Source organism: Pygocentrus nattereri, chromosome 21 (genome assembly GCF_015220715.1).
Source record: "Pygocentrus nattereri isolate fPygNat1 chromosome 21, fPygNat1.pri, whole genome shotgun sequence".
Lineage (NCBI taxonomy): Eukaryota > Metazoa > Chordata > Actinopteri > Characiformes > Serrasalmidae > Pygocentrus > Pygocentrus nattereri.
In genome coordinates this window covers 3,708,018-3,729,046 of record NC_051231.1, presented here as the reverse complement: position 1 = coordinate 3,729,046, position 21,029 = coordinate 3,708,018, and the positions used below count along the sequence as shown (strand labels likewise).

Sequence of the window (21,029 nt, the reverse complement as noted above, 5' to 3'; positions counted from 1 at the left end):
ACCCATTGCCTAATAAGGCTACTGTGACACTGAATGGCACAGCCTAAAATGCTACAGCAAGTCAAGTCCTGGTGTTAACCTCTAACAGTGCCTGAATCCTACAATTTTCCTGTATTTTATTCTCCCCCACCCCACCCTGCCGAGATCCACTCATGACCACATTGATGTGAGAATACGTACATGCACCAAAACGTCATAATTTGCATGACCACTTTCCAACCTCTCTAGCTACCTCTCCATATATTAGAACTGACAGTAACAGGCTGTTTTTGTTACTGTGCCTTTGAGACCGATACAGTCCTACACAACAGTTTGAAGACCCTGGTCAAATAACACGTTGACTTTCTAAGATAAAGAGTAAGTCAACACGTCCTCTGGCAGGAACAAACCTAAACATACATTTTTCTGCAAATTTTAGCCCACAATGTGTGTTTATTTGCATACAATATAAAATGTGCACACGCTATATTTTATGCATAGCCTCCCAAAATGCACTTCTTCATAACGTTCATATTCCATAAGCTCCATCCAGAAGCTGGGCGTCGTGTGAGGCTGTAGCTCTTCTCTCCAGTCTAATAGACGGTGACGTCATTTTAAACCCTTATAATAAAAGAAGCTGAACTTAGTTTTTCTACTGAAAGTCGACCCGTTTTGCCCCAAATCTGGGCTCTAAACTATAAACAGACGGCGTCTCTTCAGTGATCTGCTCTGGAAACATCACTTTTAGAAAATAACACAAAGAGCGGCGGTCAGTAAATCGGAGCGTCGTGGCTTTCAGCAGTAAATTGTGAGCGTGTAGTGATATGTGGAGATCATAAAACACACGTTCTGATCATTTGAGTGGAGCTTTTACAAAAAATAAACAAGCTAAAAATTTCATTTATTTCATGTAGTCACTGAATAATTTGCCTTACAATTTGGTCACACAAATTAAATTTATAGCTCAGATTTGTGGAAAAATATGTCGGCTTTTAGTAGAAAAACAGAGTTCAGCTTCTCTTATTATGAAGTTTTAAAATTACCCGTCTATCTGAGTGGAAAGAAGACAGCTACCGCTCTCTTATGACACCCACCTTATGAATAAAGCTTAGAGGATATGAAAGCTATGAAGTAAATAACGAAGAAGTGTTTTGGTTCCAAGGAATTAAAAGGGCTGAATCTTTAAGTGAGCCGTACCCTCAGAATCACTGCTGAGGTGCTCCTCGTTCGTTCGCATGGACTGTCCATCATCACCGCGGTCCACATGGGGCAGCCGGTCAGCTCGAGAGACCTCCTTATAATCACTCTACACAAAGGGCCAAAAAAAACAGAGTTGTATTGAGTAAGTTTTGCACACTGACATAACTTGAGGCTGCTGAAGCTGAAGGCCCTTGTCACGCATGCATACCTACGCTTGATGACAAAAGGAGCCCTGAAGGGAAAAATTCAAATATTATAATCATCAAAGAATCTCAAGAAAACAGCAGTATCTCTTCCTGCTAAACACTTCTGCATATTTGGTTAAGTATGCCCACATTTTCGGGGAGGCAAAGAAAAGGCTTGAGGATGTCTTAAAGGGTGACAGGTAATCAAAACAGGTTTGAGCAGAATGCTTAACAACCTCCATTCACAACAAACAAAGGGTAAATTATTGTCATATCTTCTTGCGGTTAAAATTGAAAGCACTGCAGAAACAATGTGTCTTGCTAACAGGTGTCGGGGCCTCAGAAACTGCCACGCCAACAAAAAAAACAGAGGCTCCGAGTGAAGAATAGGATGAAGCCATTTGTGCGGTGGGGTTAAGAACAGCTGTTCCTGAGGGAGCTGAGCATACACAACCCCTATTTAAATGATAACGTGACCCAGTGTAAACTTATATTCGACCCTGACCCCAACTCAATAGCCCTCCGGTGGCGGCCCATCCTGGGTGGTGTGTTCCGTGAGAAAGGCGTTAACACATTCTCGTCTTGGAGTTTCGGCCTTCAAGCATGACCAGCAGTGACAAACAGAAAGCTCCAGGTGTTACTGAGGAGTCTCAAAGGGTTGGAGTCTGTGTGTAGATATTTGTGTGTGTGTGTGTGTGTGTGTGTGTGTGTGTGTGTGTGTGTGTGTGTGTGTGTGTGTGTGTGTGTGTGTGTGTGTGTGTGTGTTTACATGGATTTTCAGGACAAAAATGTATAGAATTTGCAAGAAAACTAGCAAAAAAATAAGACAAAAATTGATTTTGAAACCTTTACAAAAGCATTTGTTTTGAGTTACTGGGGTAAAGCTTAGGTTTAGGCCAGGTTTAGACCCTAAAAAAAAAAAAAGATTTGAACACTTTTACAAGTACAGTGCTGCGCTAAAGTCAGAAACTACCCTCCATTTATTTAATTTCTGTTCACAACAGTCTTCAAGAGATATTTCTGAGTAGATAACATATAAGATGATCCACTCGCATAAGGAAGGGGAAAGTCAAAGAAAAATAACTTAAAAAACAGGAGCTGCCAAAACTGGAGATAAAAAAAAAAACTGCTAAAAGATACAGAGAAAGTGGGACTCCCAATAATCACGCAAGACCTGGTAGACACCAAAACTGTCCCCATCAGATAAACCTAAAGCTTTCATCTTTGAGAGACAGGAGGAAATCAAGCTGCTTCAGATCTGAAAACATCCACAGGGGGGGTTTCTGTCCATCCTTCCACTGTGAGAAGACCACTCAGCGCTGTGGGTCTGAAAGGATGTTTAGTTGTTAAGAAGCTGTTACTGAGAACAAGGAAACAAGCTGCTGGTGTTTTCAGAACAAAGGACTGACCGCCCCAGAGCCCAATCCTCATTATAGCTAAGTGTGTTTAGCATTACTTGGACGTAAAAGCCGAAAAAGCAATCAACTTCTAAGACTGAACTTTGGAGGTGTGAAAAAATATCTTCAAAGACGTGGAAAATGAAATAAATAATGAAATGAATAAATAGTATCTGACTTTTGCCCAGGCTTGTTCGCGAGTGTGTGTGTGTGTGTGTGTGTGTGTGTGTGTGTGTGTGTGTATATATATATATATATATATATAGTCGGAAGAAAACCTCGTATCTCCATTTTTGGCATTTTTCAGTTTTTGACAATTTAAAAATACACATACAATACACAATACACTTTACATTGTATGTAAATTTCATTATGAATGGACCAAAAGAAACAGCCCAAAATGGTTTAATGGTCTGGGTCACTTTACTTTTTATGTAAGTCAATGATGTTTTTTCCCTCTCCTGTAAAGTTACCGCTTTGGAAATACAATGTTTTCTTCCTAAACTGTGATATATGCAGTATATACATACATACATACAACCCTACATACAGTTCTGTGTGTGGGTGTGTGTGTTTGAGAGAGAGAGACACAGACAGACAGACAATACTTGCCACTTTAAGATGCTGACTCACCAGCCTTGTGCTGCTGTCCCTCTCTCGGCCCGCTGGACCCTGGCCTCCGCGCAACAGCTGCTGGGCATCATGGATGGCTTGAGTCACAACGTCCCCCTCACCCAAGAAGCCTGAAGAAAGAGGGGAGAAGGGGAGAGAGAGAGAGAGAGAGAGAGAGAGAGAGAGAGAGAGAGAGAGAGAGAGAGAGAGAGAGTGAGAGTGAGAGTGAGAGTGAGAGAGACAGAGACAGAGACAGAGACAGAGAGAGAGAGAGAGAGAGAGAGAGAGAGAGAGAGAGAGAGAGAGAGAGAGACACAGAGAGAGAGAGACAGAGAGAGAGAGACAGAGAGAGAGAGACAAGGTCATTCATCTCTTCCCTGCCTCCACGTAATACCTCAGGAACTTGGCTCATTCTTTAAGTAGCACATGGTAGAACATCGTTAAGCACACAGTGTTTAAACTCTTAAAAGTCCAGAGCTGTTATTGTCAATATGTTAAACATAGAGGATGGCAATAAGGCAAAAATATAATATAATATCAGGACACACAATGCATCAAAATATTTATTTCAGTTGGAACAAAGAAAAAAAAAGCAGTCGAACCACATTTGATAAACTGTGAATACAGAGATTTATATTCTAAATTTGGCACGCTGTGTTGCACTAAACAGGCACCTTTGCTCTCTTTATAATGAAACATGCGGTTGGTCAGTGTTCACCAACTGTGGACAATACGGTCAGAGAAGCATATTATATTGTATTGTGACAATTTATTGTGATAACAATATATCGCTGCTCTCGAGAAAGAAAAAACCTACTTTAGTTTTAATGTAAGTCAATGGAACCAGAATTTTTTTCCAAGTAATTTTGGGTCATTTGCACACAATGCAAAGAACAGCAGAATACAAGGTTTTATTCCAACAGCAACAATATACTGCCATACTGCATTAATTTTATGTTGCATAATTAGTCTGGGTTTATTTAATGACATTGACAAAATATTTCAGTGCATAGTTTCTATTTATTTGTTGAGTTTAACATTTTGGGGGGGAAAAATGAAACAAAGTTGCTGTAACTTTTACGCAGGCTATATTTTTAGATTTCCTATTGTTTATTTTTAATATTCAATATGTTCGATTCAGCAAATAGGCAATAATTGTGTACTGAAATGTGCAGAAGTGCGTTCTCCATAGGGGATGTGTTTCAGAACATGTCATCTAGCCTACAACACAGTGGGAGAGTTGCAAGAAGGGTTAAACACGTCTTCAGCCTAAAGTCCTGAGGCAAACGAGTCATGCCCAAGGGGACCGGTGCTCTTTCTTGTCATGCTCAGGAGCTGGTTTTCTGGGGTGCTGACAACTGCTTTTGAACAAGCTTGTGTTGCAGTGTGAGAAGAGGAGCTACTCCTCCAGAGGCCTAAAAACCAAGCCTCTCTCTCTTTCACTGTCTCCCTCTTCTCTCCATAGAACCTGAGCCCACGCCTCAAGGACTAAGCACTTAAGCTTGGCCACCGATGACACTCGAATAACCTCAGAGGTAATATCAGATGGTGAGGAGATATTTTTTCCATGTCTCGCTCTCTCAAACATAAACACACTGCGTCTACTACGATCACACAAAGTGTGGCACCGTCACCTTCCCCTCCTCTGCGGAATAGAGGCCTAATCCCACCACGCATATATGACTTTTAACGCAGTGGAAACTTCACATCAAGTCCAATGTGTTAAATCAGTGGCAGCGAGGATGAGTAGACCCAGCTGGCCTAGGCCCACCCACTTTTATCATGAGCCCACCCGAAAGGACCACACAGATACAGATTTACTTTCAATTTCAAAATCTTATAACAAAAAAAAAAAAAAAAAAAAAAAAAAAAAAAGACAATGCTCCGGCCAAATATAGCCGTATGCAAAAGTTTGGCCGCCTTAGGTCAAATTAAACATGCTACTGATTTTCTAAGCGATAATAACTTAATACATCACGTATTACATCATGTACACAGAACACACATCTGCACGTATTAATGCAAAACTACTGCTTATTTGCCAAATTCAACATCTCTGAGAAAAGAGTTGAGAAAAGAGAAATACTGTGTATTTTATATATATATTTTTCTGGTCTAACTCGGCAAGAAACTCACGTAGAAAATCAACTAAATATATTTTTACATCGTTTTGCATGACTGTATATGACTCACTAACCAACAAGCATAACTAGGCTGTTGCTAAGCATTTCTCCCTCGTCCTACACCACCACATTTTGCATGGCTAAATCTAGAAGCCTCTCGTCACGGTGGCGAGTTTATCGTGTCCTGCATTAGCCAATAAAAACCATCTCTATTTTTGTCAATTTTTATTTTTTTGCATCATTTCAACACACTAGCTGTCCTTCGTGATTTGTGAGAATTCCATAATGGACAAATAGAGATGCGTCAAAATCACTTGGAGTGAAGCCTCTTTACATTGACTTGCAGTGAAAGGTTTTCGCCTTCTACTGTAAAGTTACTCTTTTGGAGGTACTTGTTATCCTAAAGGAACAGCTTGTGAAAAGTGTTCTGGATGTAAAGAGAGTGTCAGGATCATGAGCCTGAAGTTGGAAGTTGATGGTGAAATTCTGAATGTGGTCAGTTCATATGCACCACAGGTTGGTTGTCAGTTAGAGGAGAAAGAGGAATTTAGGAGTAAGATGGATGAAGTGGTAGATGGTGTCCCTAGAGAGGAGAGATTGGTGATTGGTGCAGACTTCAATGGACATGTTGGTGAAGGGAACAGAGGGGATGAAGAGGTGCTGGGTATGTATGGTGTGAAAGACAGAAATGCGGAAGGTCAGATGGTTGTAGATTTTGCAAAGAGAACGGAAATGGCTGTGCTGAACACGTATTTTCAGAAGAGGGAAGAACACAGGGTGACATACAAGAGTGGAGGGAGGTGCACACAGGTGGATTATATCCTTAGCAGGAGATGCCACCTAAAAGAGATTGGAGATTGTAAAGTGGTACCAGGGGAAAGTGTAGCAAGGCAGCATAGGGTGGTTGTCTGTAGAATGAGATTAGAAACAAAGAAGAGGAAGAGAGTGAAGACAGAGCCAAAGATTAGATGGTGGAAGCTGAAGGAGGAGGATGGTTGCAGGCAGTTCAGGGAAAAATTGCAACAGGCCCTTGGGGGCAGTGAGGAGCTACCTGAGGACTGGGAAACTACAGCCAAGGTGGTGAGAGAAACTGGCAAGAATGTGTTGGGTGTTTCGTCTGGTCAGAGGAAAGAAGACAAGGAAAGTTGGTGGTGGAATGAGGAAGTCCAGGAGAGTATTCAGAAGAAGAAGGCAGCTAAGAAAAAGTGGGATAACCAGAGAGATGAAGGAAGTAGGCAGGAGTGCTGTGAGGCTTGTCGCATAGCAAAAAGAATGGTGGCAAAGGCTCAGGCCTATGATGAGCTGTATGAGAGGCTGGACAGTAAAGAAGGAGTAAAGGACTTGTATTGTTTGGCTAAACAGAGAGATAGAGCTGGAAAGGATGTACAGCAGGTTAGGCTGATAAAGGATAGAGAGGGAAATGCACTAGTGAGTGAACAGAGTGTTGAGTAGATGGAAGGAGCACTTTGAAGAACTAATGAATGAGGAAAACGAGAGAGAGAGGAGGACAACGGGGGAGAGATAGTGGATCAAGAAGTGCAGAGAATTAGTAAGGTGGAAGTGAGGGCAGCTTTAAAAAGGATGAAGAATGGAAAGGCAGTTGGTCCAGATGACATACCTGTGGAGGTATGGAGATGTTTAGGAGAGAAGGCAGTGGACTTTTTAACCAGGTTGTTTAACAAAACCCTGGAGAGTGAGAGGATGCCTGATGAGTGGAGAAGCAGTGTACTGGTCCCCATTTTTAAGAACAAGGGTGATGTGCAGAGCTGCAGTAACTACAGAGGTATAAAGTTGATGAGCCACACCATGAAGGTATGGGAAAGAGTTGTTGAAGCAAGGCTAAGGTGAGAGGTTCAGATCAGTGAGCAGCAGTTTGGTTTCATGCCCAGAAAGAGCACCACAGATGCAATTTTTGCGTTGGGAGTGTTGGTAGAGAAGTACAGAGAAGGTCAGAAGGAGCTGCATTGTGTCTTTGTGGATCTAGAGAAGGCAGATGATAGGGTGCCAAGACAGGAACTGTGGTACTGTATGAGGAAGTCAGGTGTAGCTCAAAAGTATGTTAGGGTGGTGCAGGACATGTATGAGGATAGTGAGACAGTGGTGAGGTGTGCAGTTGGAGTGACAAATGGTTTCAAGATGAAGGTAGGGTTACATCAGGGATCAGCTTTGAGCCCCTTCTTGTTTGCAATGGTGATGGAAAGGTTGACAGATGAGGTCAGGCAGGAGGCTCTATGGACCATGATGTTTGCAGATGACATTGTAATCTGTGGTGAGAGTAGAGAGCAGGTGGAAGAGAATCTGGAGAGGTGGAGGTTTGCACTGGAGAGGAGAGGAATGAAGGTCAGTAGAGACAAGACGGAATACATGTGTGTGAATGAGAGGGAGGCAGGTGGAAAGGTGAAGATGCAAGGAGTAGAGGTCGTAAAGGTGGATGACTTCAAATATCTTGGGTCAACCATCCAGAGCAATGGACAGTGTAGAAAGAGGGTGCAGGCAGGATGGAGTGGGTGGAGATGGGTGTCAGGGCTGATGTGTGACAGAAGGATAGCAGCAAGAGTGAAAGGGAAGGTTTACAAGACAGTAGTGCGTCCTGCTATGATGTTTGGTTTGGAGACTGTGGCTGTCTAAAAGACAGGAGGCTGAGCTGGAGGTGGCGGAGATGAAGATGCTGAGATTTTCGTTGGGAGTGACGAGGATGGACAAGATTAGAAATGAGCAGATCAGAGGGATGGTGAAGGTGGAGCAGTTTGGAGATAAAGCCAGAGAGGCCAGGTTGAGATGATTTGAACATGTGTTGAGGAGGAATAGTGGATATATTGGGCAAAGAATGTTGGAGATGGAGCTGCCTGGTAGAAGGAGAAGAGGTAGACCTCAGAGAAGGTTTATGGATGTAGTGAAGGTGGACATGGAGATGGTTGGTGTGAAAGTAGAGGAGGCAGTGGATAGGGCAAGATGAAGGCAGATGATCCGCTGTGGCGACCCCTAAAGGAAGCAGCCGAAAGAAGAAGAAGAAGAAGAAGGAGTTGCTTGTCATATATGCATCTGTGCTCTGCCACAAGCAAGATGAGCTGTTCTACCACCATATTGACGCATTTCTGCTTAGACTGCAACCACAGGCGAGCTCTTATTAGTCAGCCTTCGCACAGGCAGATAATCGAGCAGTCCGTCAGTTTGAGACTCAATAGATGGCATTAACACACGTCTTCTTTCTTTCCCACCCGTGAAAACACTCTTAGCGTGACTAGGCCTTAAAAGTGAGTGTGGCAATGAGGAGAGGACAATACATACTGCACTTATGTATTGTATTGTATTGTATTGTATTATATTGTATTACACTGTTCTGTGTTCAGCTCCTACCTGAGCTCAGGACCGGCTTTCTCTCTAACCTACTGGTAACTAACAAAGATACTTTCTCTAGACAGACAAAGCACGTCTTGTAAGTCACTCTGGATAAGAGTGTCTGCTAAATGCTGTAAATGTAAATGTAGGAGAGGAAGCTCAGGAGGACAGAACAGAAGGAGGAACTCAATATTGATTATTCCACATGTCCCACTAAAACAAGCCTTTAGATCAACACAGCAAAACAATCACTGTCAATCAATGTGTGATAAATTGCAGTGAGGACCAGCTGGAGCGTATTCGCTGTATTTGGACTGCAGCCCTTTCGTTTTGACGGTGTAATCTTTCGGCACTGCGCAGAGGTTTTTTTGCGAGTGAGATAAAGAGAAAGACTTTGTTTTGCTGTTTGTTGTGGCCAAATGTCCTGACAAATGACAAAATTGTGATGCTGAAGGGACATTCGGTGGAAAAAAAACTCTCTTTTATTACAAACAAATGTAGCTTTTTTTATTTTCTCAAAGGCTGAAAGAGGTTAAAAGAATACGCCAATGTTTTTCAGCCAAATCTGTGTCTGCTGTATCGGGACAGTACCGCTGAGTACCATGAAGCATGTTGAAACTGACTATTCGCTGAATTCTATTAGTCACCTTCCTAAAGTGGAAGCACATGCACGGATTGGAGGGTCTTGGTTCCCTGTCCCTTTCCCCGTAGACCGTACAAGTACCCTCTTGGTTAGTGTGTCTAATAACTACATCACCGCCACCATCCTTCAAGATCCATTTCAGCGAGATGATGTAAAAATCAGGGAATTAAATAAGACTGGGCGGAGCTCTTACACCAGGGGTCAGCAACCCAAATGTTAAGAAGAGTAATTTTGTCCTTTTAATAAAAATCAGTCCGCTTTGGGAGCCACCATATTTTATGTCCACTTTAACCTCTTGGCCACGCTGCTACTCTGTACCTGCACTGTACACTTTATATACAGATTATTTACATCTCTTTACCAATAGTACTTCTGCACTTACTGTACTGCAATTAACCAGCACATTTTGTCTGTCTTTTACTGTCTTTTGTCTTTGCACTGTTTACTATGCATCTTTTATTACTGCACTGGAAAGTTAGCCCGATAGTGTTTCGTTATACTGTACTACCCTGTATTATATAATGACAATACAGTTGAATTGAATATGTCTCAGTATGTGCTAATGTCCTTGTATAATATTGAAATAATGAAATAAAAATATAATATTCATATATAAAAGGCAGATTCACTTTGCTCTGCTCCAAGCTTCAGCACAGCTATAGCTGCTTTTCTCACATCTCCAGCAGGAAACCTTTCCTCAAAAGTAGAACGGCTTCTTTTAAAACGTCTCTCGACATTTGATTTTCATGGGGCTGAACTTCTTGTTCAAATTTTCCCGTTCCACCTTAAATGCTACCAGAATGTAACTGCTGTACCATTTAAGGTGGAATGGGAAAACTGCACAAGTTTGACTTCAACTTTGCAATTTTTTCGTGGTTTTCAGTTTGTCTTTGCAGATTAAACGTATCGGGGAACCAGCTGGAGTGATTACAAACGCGAATAAATCCATAGGTCTCCAAATTATCGATGTTCGTCTTAAATCTCACTTTGCCTTTTCGTTGGCTATTATCTAAGCGAGGTTGCTATGGTGCATTGCTATGGTGACCAGCAGTCTGCATGCCAACCTTCACAGTAAAAGGTGGGTGAATTAGCTGTTATAGGGTAAACTCCAGCGTTTAAGAGCATTTACTGTTAAACCGTGTTGAACGATCAGCAGAGCTTTGTTTTACTGTAAAGGAGGATTATCTTATTATTACCTACCAACCTAATTCTGCTGTGGCGCCACAACAGGGCAGGAAAAGAGCCGCATGCTGCCGACCCCTGTCCTGAGAAGTAATTAAATAGTGTAGTTATTGGTGCCACAGCTTTCCATGCTGATGTTAAACCCCTGCACAGATACCGCGCTTGTAGCTTTGAATACTTTTTGTTTTTAATCTGAAACATGATTACACTTTCTCACTTAATAAGACCGACTGCAATTTACAGTAAACTAAATTTGAATTCATTTATGTTAATTCCTGTTCATGTTGCCCTTTTTTCTCTCCTGTCCCCATAAATGTGCACCGGACTGGTGAGGCATATTTTTTGTAGAACACGCTCATTAATTCTTCAGTTAATTATATCATTTAATTATAAATTACACTGTAAATCTGCAGTTTGTTCTTTCTGAACTAGTTTTTGAGAAGGAAGAGTATTTGTGGCAACATTTCACCAGTCTAAGCGGCATGGGTGGAGTTTTCATTGGTTCCTGCCCGACCAGAAGACTTCAGGGAAAGTGAAAATGGTTAGAACTGCTTGTTTTGTTTTAGTCCAGGGTTGAACCGTACCGGTGGATAGGACTCGTAAGATAAGCTTTCATGTCTGTCTCATCCTAACACCTGTAGTGTTGCTTCAAATTCATGTTAACATATTTATTATATGTTATATGACATATAACATATTATATAGTAACATATTTCCTGCCTTTATTCACAGCAGTCATTCGCTGTTAGTGTTTTTCATGTCAATAGGTTTTCTGTTCTTTTCTAAATACAGTGAAGTGCATCATTATTATCTCTGGTAACTGGAGGTTTGACACAGCTGGTGCAGACAGAGATCAGCTTGAAATAACACTGAAATATTTCTTTAAGGTCTCCTAGTTGTTTTGACGGTATGTAAAACAATATTTACTGAGTTCATGCGCGTGTATGCATGTGTCTACTACCCACCCAGGCTCAGTGCAGTTCTGGGGGGGCTGTGTGGCAGCTCTCTGGGTCTATAGCTAGACTGCAAGTGGGCAGAGGTCAGTTCCAGAGTCTGTGGGCTGGGGGTCTTGGGTTTGGCTGTGAGGTTCAGGGGCTGACTGCTCTCCTATAATACAAAAAGATGAAATTTTAAAAAGTCAATACCATAAAACTGGTAACCCCTTAAACCCCAATGATTTACTCTCAAATTACATACCAGTTTCATATTAGTTACTGAATAATAAGTCATATGATTAACAACTGAATGATAGTGGAATTAATTTGACCCCCATACCTGTCGAAAGACTGTACTGCTGGATCTTTTGACAGGGGTGGAGTGAGGATTTGGGAGTAGCTGCATGGGATATTCCACTGAAAACAGACAACAGCATTAAAACGGATGAATTCTTTGCCCTCACAAATACAGGAGATCAGCAACGTGGTGCAATTAAGTTAATTATCTGCAAAACGAGCCTCAGAAAGCTTAACTCATCCTGTTTAACGCACACTTAACAGCCCGTTGTGTTTCTTCATAGTATTCTTTCCTTAGTTAGATATGTCTGTCACTGCTGTCAGAGCAAAACCTCACATCTCCAAAGGAGAAGGAACAAACCTACTTTTAATGGAAGTCAATGAAACCAGAATTTTTTTCCAGGTAATTTGGGTAATCCAGGTTTCTTTTGGTCCTTTCTTCATGAAATTTACACACAAGTATTTTCAAATTATATCAAAACTAAAAAAGGATAAAAATGGAAAAATGAGGTTTTGTTCTGACAACAGGCCACAGTAAGTCAGGTTTACACACACACACACACACACACACACACACACACACACACTCTGAGGTTCACATATACTTGTCAAAAACAGACTTGAAAAACAATAACCTGGACGAAAGGGAAGAATTAGGATTGATACCTACTACCCATACCTACAGCATACTGACATTACTGGACCCCATATTTCAACAAATTATTGCTTCTGTAGTCTCAAATGATGTATTACTTCTTCCATATTATGTATTTTCCATAGACACTGCATCCAGGACTGAAATCTTAGGACTGTAGTTTTCAGCCAATTAGCAGTTATACCATCACTGGCTGCTGCAAATAATATGTGGAGAAGGTAGATTTGGCACCTATTATCAAATCCCTGGGGGACAATTCCTAGCAATGACACTAAAGCTTCTTTTGGGACTGGAATATCAAAGACAGAGTTGAGAGGATTGTAGACATCCTCCCGATACTTCCTCAGTTTCACAGTTCGCTTCAGTTTCTCCACAATTCCTCCAGAAACTCGATGAAGACGAGCCCATCCTCTTAGTTATACGTGGTGTTCTGATTCTGAAGTATCATGCCTTCTACGCAGTAGTCTGGGTTTAATGCCCCTGCCTGGGTAAACGCCCTACGCTATACCAATAAGAGTCCTTGGGCAAGACTCCCAACACCACCTTCGCCTACCTGTGTAAAATGATCACATTGTAAGTCGCTCTGGGTAAGAGCATCTGCTGAAATGCCGTGAATGTAAAGTCCCTCCAGCTAATACAGCAGGTAATTAAATGATACTCTTTCCAATTTTCTACTGAAATCTCCGCCTGCGGTTGTTTGATCCCATGATCTATAGGCTGTTTTGATTGAAAATGAAAATAAATGAAGGTTGGTCTCTGATCTCTGTGCGGAAGTGTATCCAACTACCATAAACGACAATTAGAGCGAATGAAATTCTCCCTTCCAATAACTCAATGAAGGGGAATTAAAAAGCTTCTGACTCCTCGAGAACATTAAAAGGAAAAAAGCAGGACTGTTTTTTTGTTGTTTTTTTTAACTTTCTATAATACCGTGTCCACAAAGACATTATTAGCTCAGTGTACCTCTAGTGTCCGTAATACCAGGTCCCTTTGCCCCAGGCTTTAGCAACACAAAGCACAAGTCCTTCAAAACCAAAGCATTGACCAGCTGCTACCATTACACTATTACACCGCACTGCGGTCCATGAGACATCTTTGAAAACAGGAGTGTGCATTTTTTATCCAGATATTATGAATCCAGTCTTTTTTTTTTATTACTTGAAGGAACAAACTGTACTGAGCAGACAGACGGATAGACAATGGCGTTCTGGGAAACAGAGCGGAGCGGATCGCTCTGCTATGATCAATACCCACTCCAAATGAAAGGACAACCCTGAGACTTCGGCAGGCGTTGTTCCATGTGTATGCTGAGGAGTGTTTCAACTTGGGTGACCTCTAGACAAGCTTTTTCATCTTTTGCATAAGAGCACCAAAGGCGGAACCACCATCAACACAGTCATCAACAAGAATTCATTTGCACAATAACTACTTCCATTAAAATTAGACCTTGAGATGAACGTAGATGAAGAAGATGGAGAAAGGAAAATCATAAAATTGAGATGCGTTGAGGTCATAAGCTCTGAGAATTGTGTTTTTCTTTTTTTTGTTTGTAAGGAAAAAATTGCCTATGAACACCTGGCCGACGTGGGGTTTTTTTATTTTTTATTTTTGGAAAGTGCTGCGCGTTACGACACGTTAACAAAAGACGCAAATTGCAGCCGGTAACCTTTGCCCACAAGACACCAGTACAAACAAGAACTTTAAAGGCATGAGAGATGTTAATATTTGAGGTCAATCGCTCAGATCTTTTAGGCAGAAAGCATTTGATCAATGCGAGGAGAACAGGCTGCTCTCGTCCATGGACTCGCGGCGTTAAAGCTAACACTTACACAACGAGGCAGTGAAATACTCTTTGACATGAACGGTATCAGGATGTGTGAACAAAGGATGTTTATTGAGTGATGGGGAAAGAAAGAAAGAAGAAAAGAAGGTCAGAAGGGCTTCAAGGACCGTCTACGTCCGTCTACAAAGCCTCTACGCAGTTTTTAAGAGCACACCTACAATGAGAGGCATTCAGTACATAAACTACCTATACATACCAGCCTATAAACCAACAGAGTTTTAAACAGGAATTTTGCAGAATTCAGTCACTGAGGTGCAAACAAAGTCCTTCAAGATGTGAAATGGTTCATTATAGAGAAACCTAATGTCTTAGATGTCTTTACAGTGGTGGTGATAGGAACCAGAGGTCACAAGGTTTGCAATGCAAATGAAGCCTTTTCATTTGCCGTCCAACCCAATCAGCGTTTTTATACATCATCTTGATGATGGTGAAATAGCGGGAAATCTGGAAAAACAAGTTTTCTTTGTAGACTATTCTGCTTTGAAAAACCTTCTCTGCTATGAATAGATGAAAACAATACTTTTTATGTCAAACATTATGAGAGAATTATTGTAAATCAGTGTTTCAGAGATCGCGGATACAAGCGGCCGAAATGAGCTTTCTCCACAGGGTTGCCGGGCTCTCCCTTAGAGATAGGGTGAGAAGATCGGCGATTCAGGAGAGGCTCGGAGTAGAGCCACTGCTCCTCCACGTTGAGAGAAGCCAGCTGAGGTGGTTCGGGCATCTGGTAAGGATGGCCTCTGGATGCCTCCCTAGGGAGGTGTTCCAGACATGTCCGACGGGGAGGAGACCCCGGGGAAGACCCAGGACACGTTGGTGGGATTATATCTCTCAACTGTCTTGGGAACGCCTCGGTATCCCTCCGGAAGAGCTGGAGGAGGTTGCGGGGGAGAGGGAAGCCTGGGCCTCTTTGCTTAGGCTGCTGCCCCCGCAACCCGGACTCGGATAAGCGGTTGAGGATGGATGGATGGATGAAATGTTTCAGATAACATGGCCCAGTCCCAATTCAACCCTCATCCCTACCACTGAGCCCTTAGCCCTCCGTTTTGCGTGGGGTGGGGTGTCCCTATTCTTGTTGAGATAGAGGGGTGGGGTGAAGTGTTGGGGCTACATGACCCTCCAAACGGAGGGTTTTCAGAGACTCCAAACAGAGAGAGATGAGAGAAAAAGAAAAAGCAGCAAGACGGAGAACAAGAGACCAGAGAAACCCACAGATGTGAGAATTTTCTCTGTTAATCAGTTACGATATCCACTGTTTTATCTTAGTTTAATGTTGTTTCAGTTTATTTTGGTCATTTTTCTTCATAACAAGCATAAAAAAATTTTTTAAATCACTAATAGCACGCTAATGTCTTGGTAGCTAGCTATCTAACTTTCCCGTTCCACCTTAAATAGTCCAGCAGTTCTGACGCATGAACCGGCAAAATGTAACGGCTGCTCCATTTAAGGTGGAACGGGAAAATTCGAGCAAGAATCTGGAGAATATCCGACTTCAGCTTCATATGACTGAAGAATTAGGGGGTGATAATAAATAATTGCCCCCCTCTTTGAAGGCGTATGATCCCTAAATGTAACTAAAGCCCAGCAGTGAGGAGCTGGACTTTCCCCTCCTCTGCTGTCCCTGCAGACGGGCAGGGTCGCCTACAGAGCGGCGCTGGTAGCTGTTAATGAAGTGATGCTCTATTTGAGGCTCCTGCTTCATAGAGGAAGGTTTTAACCACTACCCATTATAACTCAGTTTCAAGGGACAAGCTGACGCTCAAAAAGAAGGGCTAGGGGTAAAAACATGAAATGGGATTGGGCCCAAATCTGTATCTCGTTTATATAAAACTTTGCGTGAAGGGACTTTCAGAGGCATTAAACTCTTCAGACATCTGGTTACTATCACCACCACTGTGAACAACTGACTTGGAAAGTTTCTTTAGAAAAGAGACTCTGAATGACTTTGTTTACATCTTAATAACGCAATTATGCAGAACTTCTGAAAAATCTGTGGAATTCCCCTTTAAATAACATATATATTGTAGGAGGCTACCCAGAATTCCCCTCACCCCCCCTTATGTAGCCTTAAATTCTTCTGGCATTCTCCTAAGCAGTGTCATGAGGAGTGCTCTGGGAAGCTTCTCCAACAGGCTTTAAGAAGGAGGTTAGTAACAATCTGCTGCCGGGTGCTGTTCATAAGGCTGCATGATATACATAAGCTTGTTGTGACAACTGACATAACCCTACATAAATGCTTATAAATGCTTATTCCAATAGATGTCATTCGCAGGGAAGACTGCACTCGCTTTTTTTTTTTTTTTAATCAAAGTCAGCTAAAATAGACTTTATAACAGGTGACGCCGGTTGGAATAAGCATTTATAAGTATTGATGTATGGTTATGTCAGTTGTCATGACAAGTTTATGCAACCCTATGAACAGTATCCATACAGTAAAGTGCTACCAGAAGTTTAATCTAACGTCCCATATTCTGAGACGCTCACCTGGCTTGCAGGGGATGGGCTGAAGGGGCAGTCCCATCTGTGCATCCGAGGATACGGGCAGTGGCTGTGTGTTGGGGTGGAAGGCAGGAATCATCACATAGGGCAAATTCACCTGCTGAGACAAGGGTCAAAGAGCACATGGTCACTACAAATCAGCCCTATCAGCCCTGGAAGTTCAGCTAAAGCAAAACACACTCCCCTGCCTCTTAACCCCATTGATGAACCCTAATTGTGCAAGTCGTCCCCCTTAAACTCCTCAGAGTTTAAACTATTTTGAGCTTAAGGGATTAAAAGCAAAAGAGCTCTGTGAGACATTCCTGCCTTGGGGTCTTAAGGTGAGTAGTGATGGAGGTCTCACCTGGATCTGCTGCTGTAGGAGGTTGATCTTGTGCTGCTGCTGTATTAGTTGCTGCTGCTGCTTGGCAATCTAGAACACACACAGGAACATCAAGGTTTGAAAAGAAGCCACGCCTGTGTGCACTCATACCAGCAACTCAAAACACCTTAAACGCAGACATCAACGTATCACATTATGAGCTTGCTGAAAGAACGTCTTAAGATGTTTTAACATCGTTCTTTAAATTTTAAGTATTTTTTTCTAGACAAAGCGTCTTATTCCACTGGCAGATCATTTTAATGGTTTATGCAGATCATTTTTACACTCTTCAAGAAGACATATTTGAGTCAAAATGTTTAGAAATAGCCTAAATAGTCTTAATCTTATGAAATATTGGATCTATTGACTAGATTTAAGGTGTTCTCACTTGCTTAGATATCATTTTACTGCACTGTAGGTAAAAATAGCTTGAACTGTTGAGACGTAGTTATGGGATATGCCTCTGCTGTCGTGTGCTCTCACACCTTCTACATCAATCAGTGCATCATATATGTACATGTGTGTATATATATATATATATATATATATATATATATATATATATATATACATACACACACACACACACACACACACACACACACACACATACTCTCTGCCTGCACTGTACACTTTATATACAGATCACCGTTTACACCACTAGTACTTCTGCATTTACTGTACTGTACTGCAGTTCACCAGCACATACGTCTGATATTTGTACTTACTGACTGCACATTTTGTCTGTCTTTTACTGTCTCTTGTCTTTGCACTCTTTGCTATTTATCTCTTATTACTGCACTGAAAAAGTAGCCCGATAGTGTTTCATTATACTGTACTACCCTGTATTGTATAATGACAATAAAGTTGAACTGAACTGAATTTTACGTAAAGCTACACTACGTAAGTTTGGAAACCTTGCGGAAATGCGCAATGGCACACGACGTCTGGAAAAACAATTTGTAATGCCGCTTCGGACTCTTTCCGCGAGCCGAATCTGATGATTACGAACATGTTGAACAAGTGTTTGAGACCTGAACATCGAGCTGGACCTGAGGCTCGATTATGAGCCAGTGCGTGTGACGTTTACACGTAAAGACGTACGATACGGACCTGACGCCTCTGCCTTTCACCGTGTTTTAACCATTTCGTTTTCCTCCTGACTCAGTCATGCTGCTCTGAACTTGTGCAATGTTCACGATACACCTCAGTCACTGACGGAACCAGAGAAGGCACAGCGGTTTGATTAGACACCAAATAATACTCCACGGTTTACTCAGTTAGCTGCAGTCCTGGTTGCTTACTTTCCACGGCCCTCCCTTCGTCCACTGTCTGAAAGCCACCTCACCTGCTCCTGCTGTTGCCGTGCCAGCTCCATCTGCTGCTGCTGTTTCTCCAGCAGCAGGGCGGCCATGTTCCTCTGCTCCGAATGCGCTCCCAGCAACTGCTCCCTCAGCCCGGACAACTGGTTAATCATCAGCAACAGCTGCAGCTCCTTCTCAGCCAGGCTTTCTGGAGTGCCTGCACACACACACACACACACACACACACACACACACACACACACACACACACACACACACACACACACATACATACACAGGTGGTCAGTCCAAAGGGCTGAATTCAGGACGAGATGAAGAATGCTCAACAAAGCGATGAACGCGTACGCCATCCCATCCGTGAGAAGCTCCAAACGCCTTCCATAAACACAAGGACTACTGATGATGAAATGGACCAAAGCATCAAAGGTTTGGGGACATTATGACCGGTTTTCTACCAGTTACGATGATCTTCATAGTAAGATGCCAAGGAAACGTCACGCATTAGCGGCAGTATTTGTATTTGTGGTGGTACTGTTTAGTTAAAAAAGCTGACCCATTTCTCCCCCTTGTTGTGATGTCAGCACTCAAACCACTCAAGTGTTTTCTGAGCCAAAATATGTGCCTTTAACAGTAGTTTGGAAAAAGAAAACCAATTCATTATTTAGGCAAAGCCTAATACCGATAATAAGGTAATGAAATATGGAAACTTTCAATGTCTGGTTTCTTCCCAGAAAAATACAGTCAGTCTACCGTTGGAACTCACAGGCCATGCTGAAGACGATTAGAACCGTTAGGAATAAAACCTGATGGTTTAGCCTCCTAACGGGAACTGGCTTGATGCTTTTCGCTTGAGACCACTGGGAAACGAACAAATGCATCTGTGACTTATGTTCTATGACTTTTTTAATCAGGAAGGTACATTAAACTGAATTCTCCAGCTGTGTTATGGACGAAAAATGGATCAAGTGATGATTTCGGTAAGCTGAAGCAGCCAAACGTTACCGTGATGTTGGGCTGCCTCTGCCATTGTGGCAGAGAGTGCATGTGCACATGACGCCACTGGGGCTGAGAGTGCATCCGTCTGGGAGAGCACGTCTGCAGCCAGACTCTATGGACACAGCTTTGTAGCTCCAGCACTCAACTAAAGAAGCCGAATGTGGACACCAAACACGCCTTGGCTGACTAACATTTAGTACATGCAGAGCAATTGTGTGCATTTTTCCAACAAACCATTGCTTTAATAGAAAAGTAATGCTGTGATTATGTGTTGACGTTGGGAAAAAAAGTGCCATATTGTGACCAATGCTGGCACGCAGCCACATAACGCTGCCATGGTGATACAGCCGAAAGCAAAAGCTTAGTCAAATGTTTCGTTGGCTTTCCAAGTGAAAATAAGTGCACATCCTCTTCAATTCCCGTTTATTTTTCTCCGTAACATACAGGGTAAAACAATACGCAAGAGCTGTGGCACATTTCTTATTGTGTTGTTTATTTCCTAATGCACTAAACTCATCAAATAAATAGAAACAGTACTGTAAACTAGCCAAACATGCCATATTTAAGTGTGTTCTCTGTAGAGATGCGCTACCTTCACTTAGAAAATAAAAAAAAACCATGTACTTCAACCAGGCGGCGTTCAGACTTGTGCACATAACTCTAGCTTTACCAGAACAGTTGCAGCATCCTGTCCAAGTGCTGGATGATGATGTTAGACACTAATTTACCCTAAAAGTGTTTTGAACCCATGCTAACGTTCCTAACGCTGCTTGTACATAAACGGTTACACCTGGTCTTCGAGCATAAAGCGCCAGTGTTTTCAGAAAACAAATAACAGATAACATCCGGTTTATTCCACAGCTGTCAATAAACATTTTGATGGAATTCTTAAAGTTAAAGCAATAAAGTTGTCATTGCTCTGTTAAATAACATGGAACATCCATTTCCCATCAACAACTGAGAGCAAAGTTCATATTGTAAAAGGAGGCCAGGTGTCTCCAACCTCTGGACTGGCAATCTAATTTATTATCATAGATAACACACCGATCAGGCATAACATCATGACCACCTCCTTGTTTCTACGCTCACTGTCCAGTTTATCAGCTCCACTTACTGTATAGCTGCACTCTGTAGTTCTACAGTTACAGACTGTAGTCCATCTGTTTCTCTGATACTCTGTTACCCTGTTCTTCACTGGTCAGGACCCCCATGGACCCTCACAAGGGTCATCTGCTGCTGCCTTCCATCAGTGGTGACAGGACGCTGCCGACAGGATGCTGCCCACAGGATGCTGGATATTTTTAGTTGGTTGACTAGTCCAGCAGCAACACTGAGGTGTTTAAAAACTCCAGCAGCACTGCTGTGTCTGATCTACTCAGACCAGCGCAACACACACTAACACACCACCACCACCACATCAGTGTTACTGCAGTGCTGAGAATGATCCACCACCCAAAT

At 42.2% G+C, this 21,029-nt stretch overlaps 1 protein-coding gene across 6 annotated transcripts in view; it reads right to left on the bottom strand.

Moving 5' to 3' along the window:
• LOC108438630 (SRY-box transcription factor 13) overlaps positions 1-21,029 on the bottom strand; it is a 52,809-nt gene that overhangs the window by 8,820 nt on the left and 22,960 nt on the right. For 4 of the 6 annotated variants that reach the window (XM_037532019.1, XM_037532015.1, XM_037532017.1 and 1 more), the window contains 7 exons: positions 18,599-18,771; positions 17,233-17,301; positions 16,875-16,989; positions 11,936-12,012; positions 11,626-11,767; positions 3,374-3,504; positions 1,177-1,285 (listed from right to left, as the gene is read on the bottom strand). In XM_037532019.1, the coding sequence (XP_037387916.1) occupies positions 1,177-1,285; positions 3,374-3,504; positions 11,626-11,767; positions 11,936-12,012; positions 16,875-16,989; positions 17,233-17,301; positions 18,599-18,771 (816 nt within the window). The remainder of the gene's footprint in view (positions 1-1,176; positions 1,286-3,373; positions 3,505-11,625; positions 11,768-11,935; positions 12,013-16,874; positions 16,990-17,232; positions 17,302-18,598; positions 18,772-21,029) is intronic. The other 2 variants (XM_037532018.1, XM_017716572.2) reach the window with 2 other exon arrangements.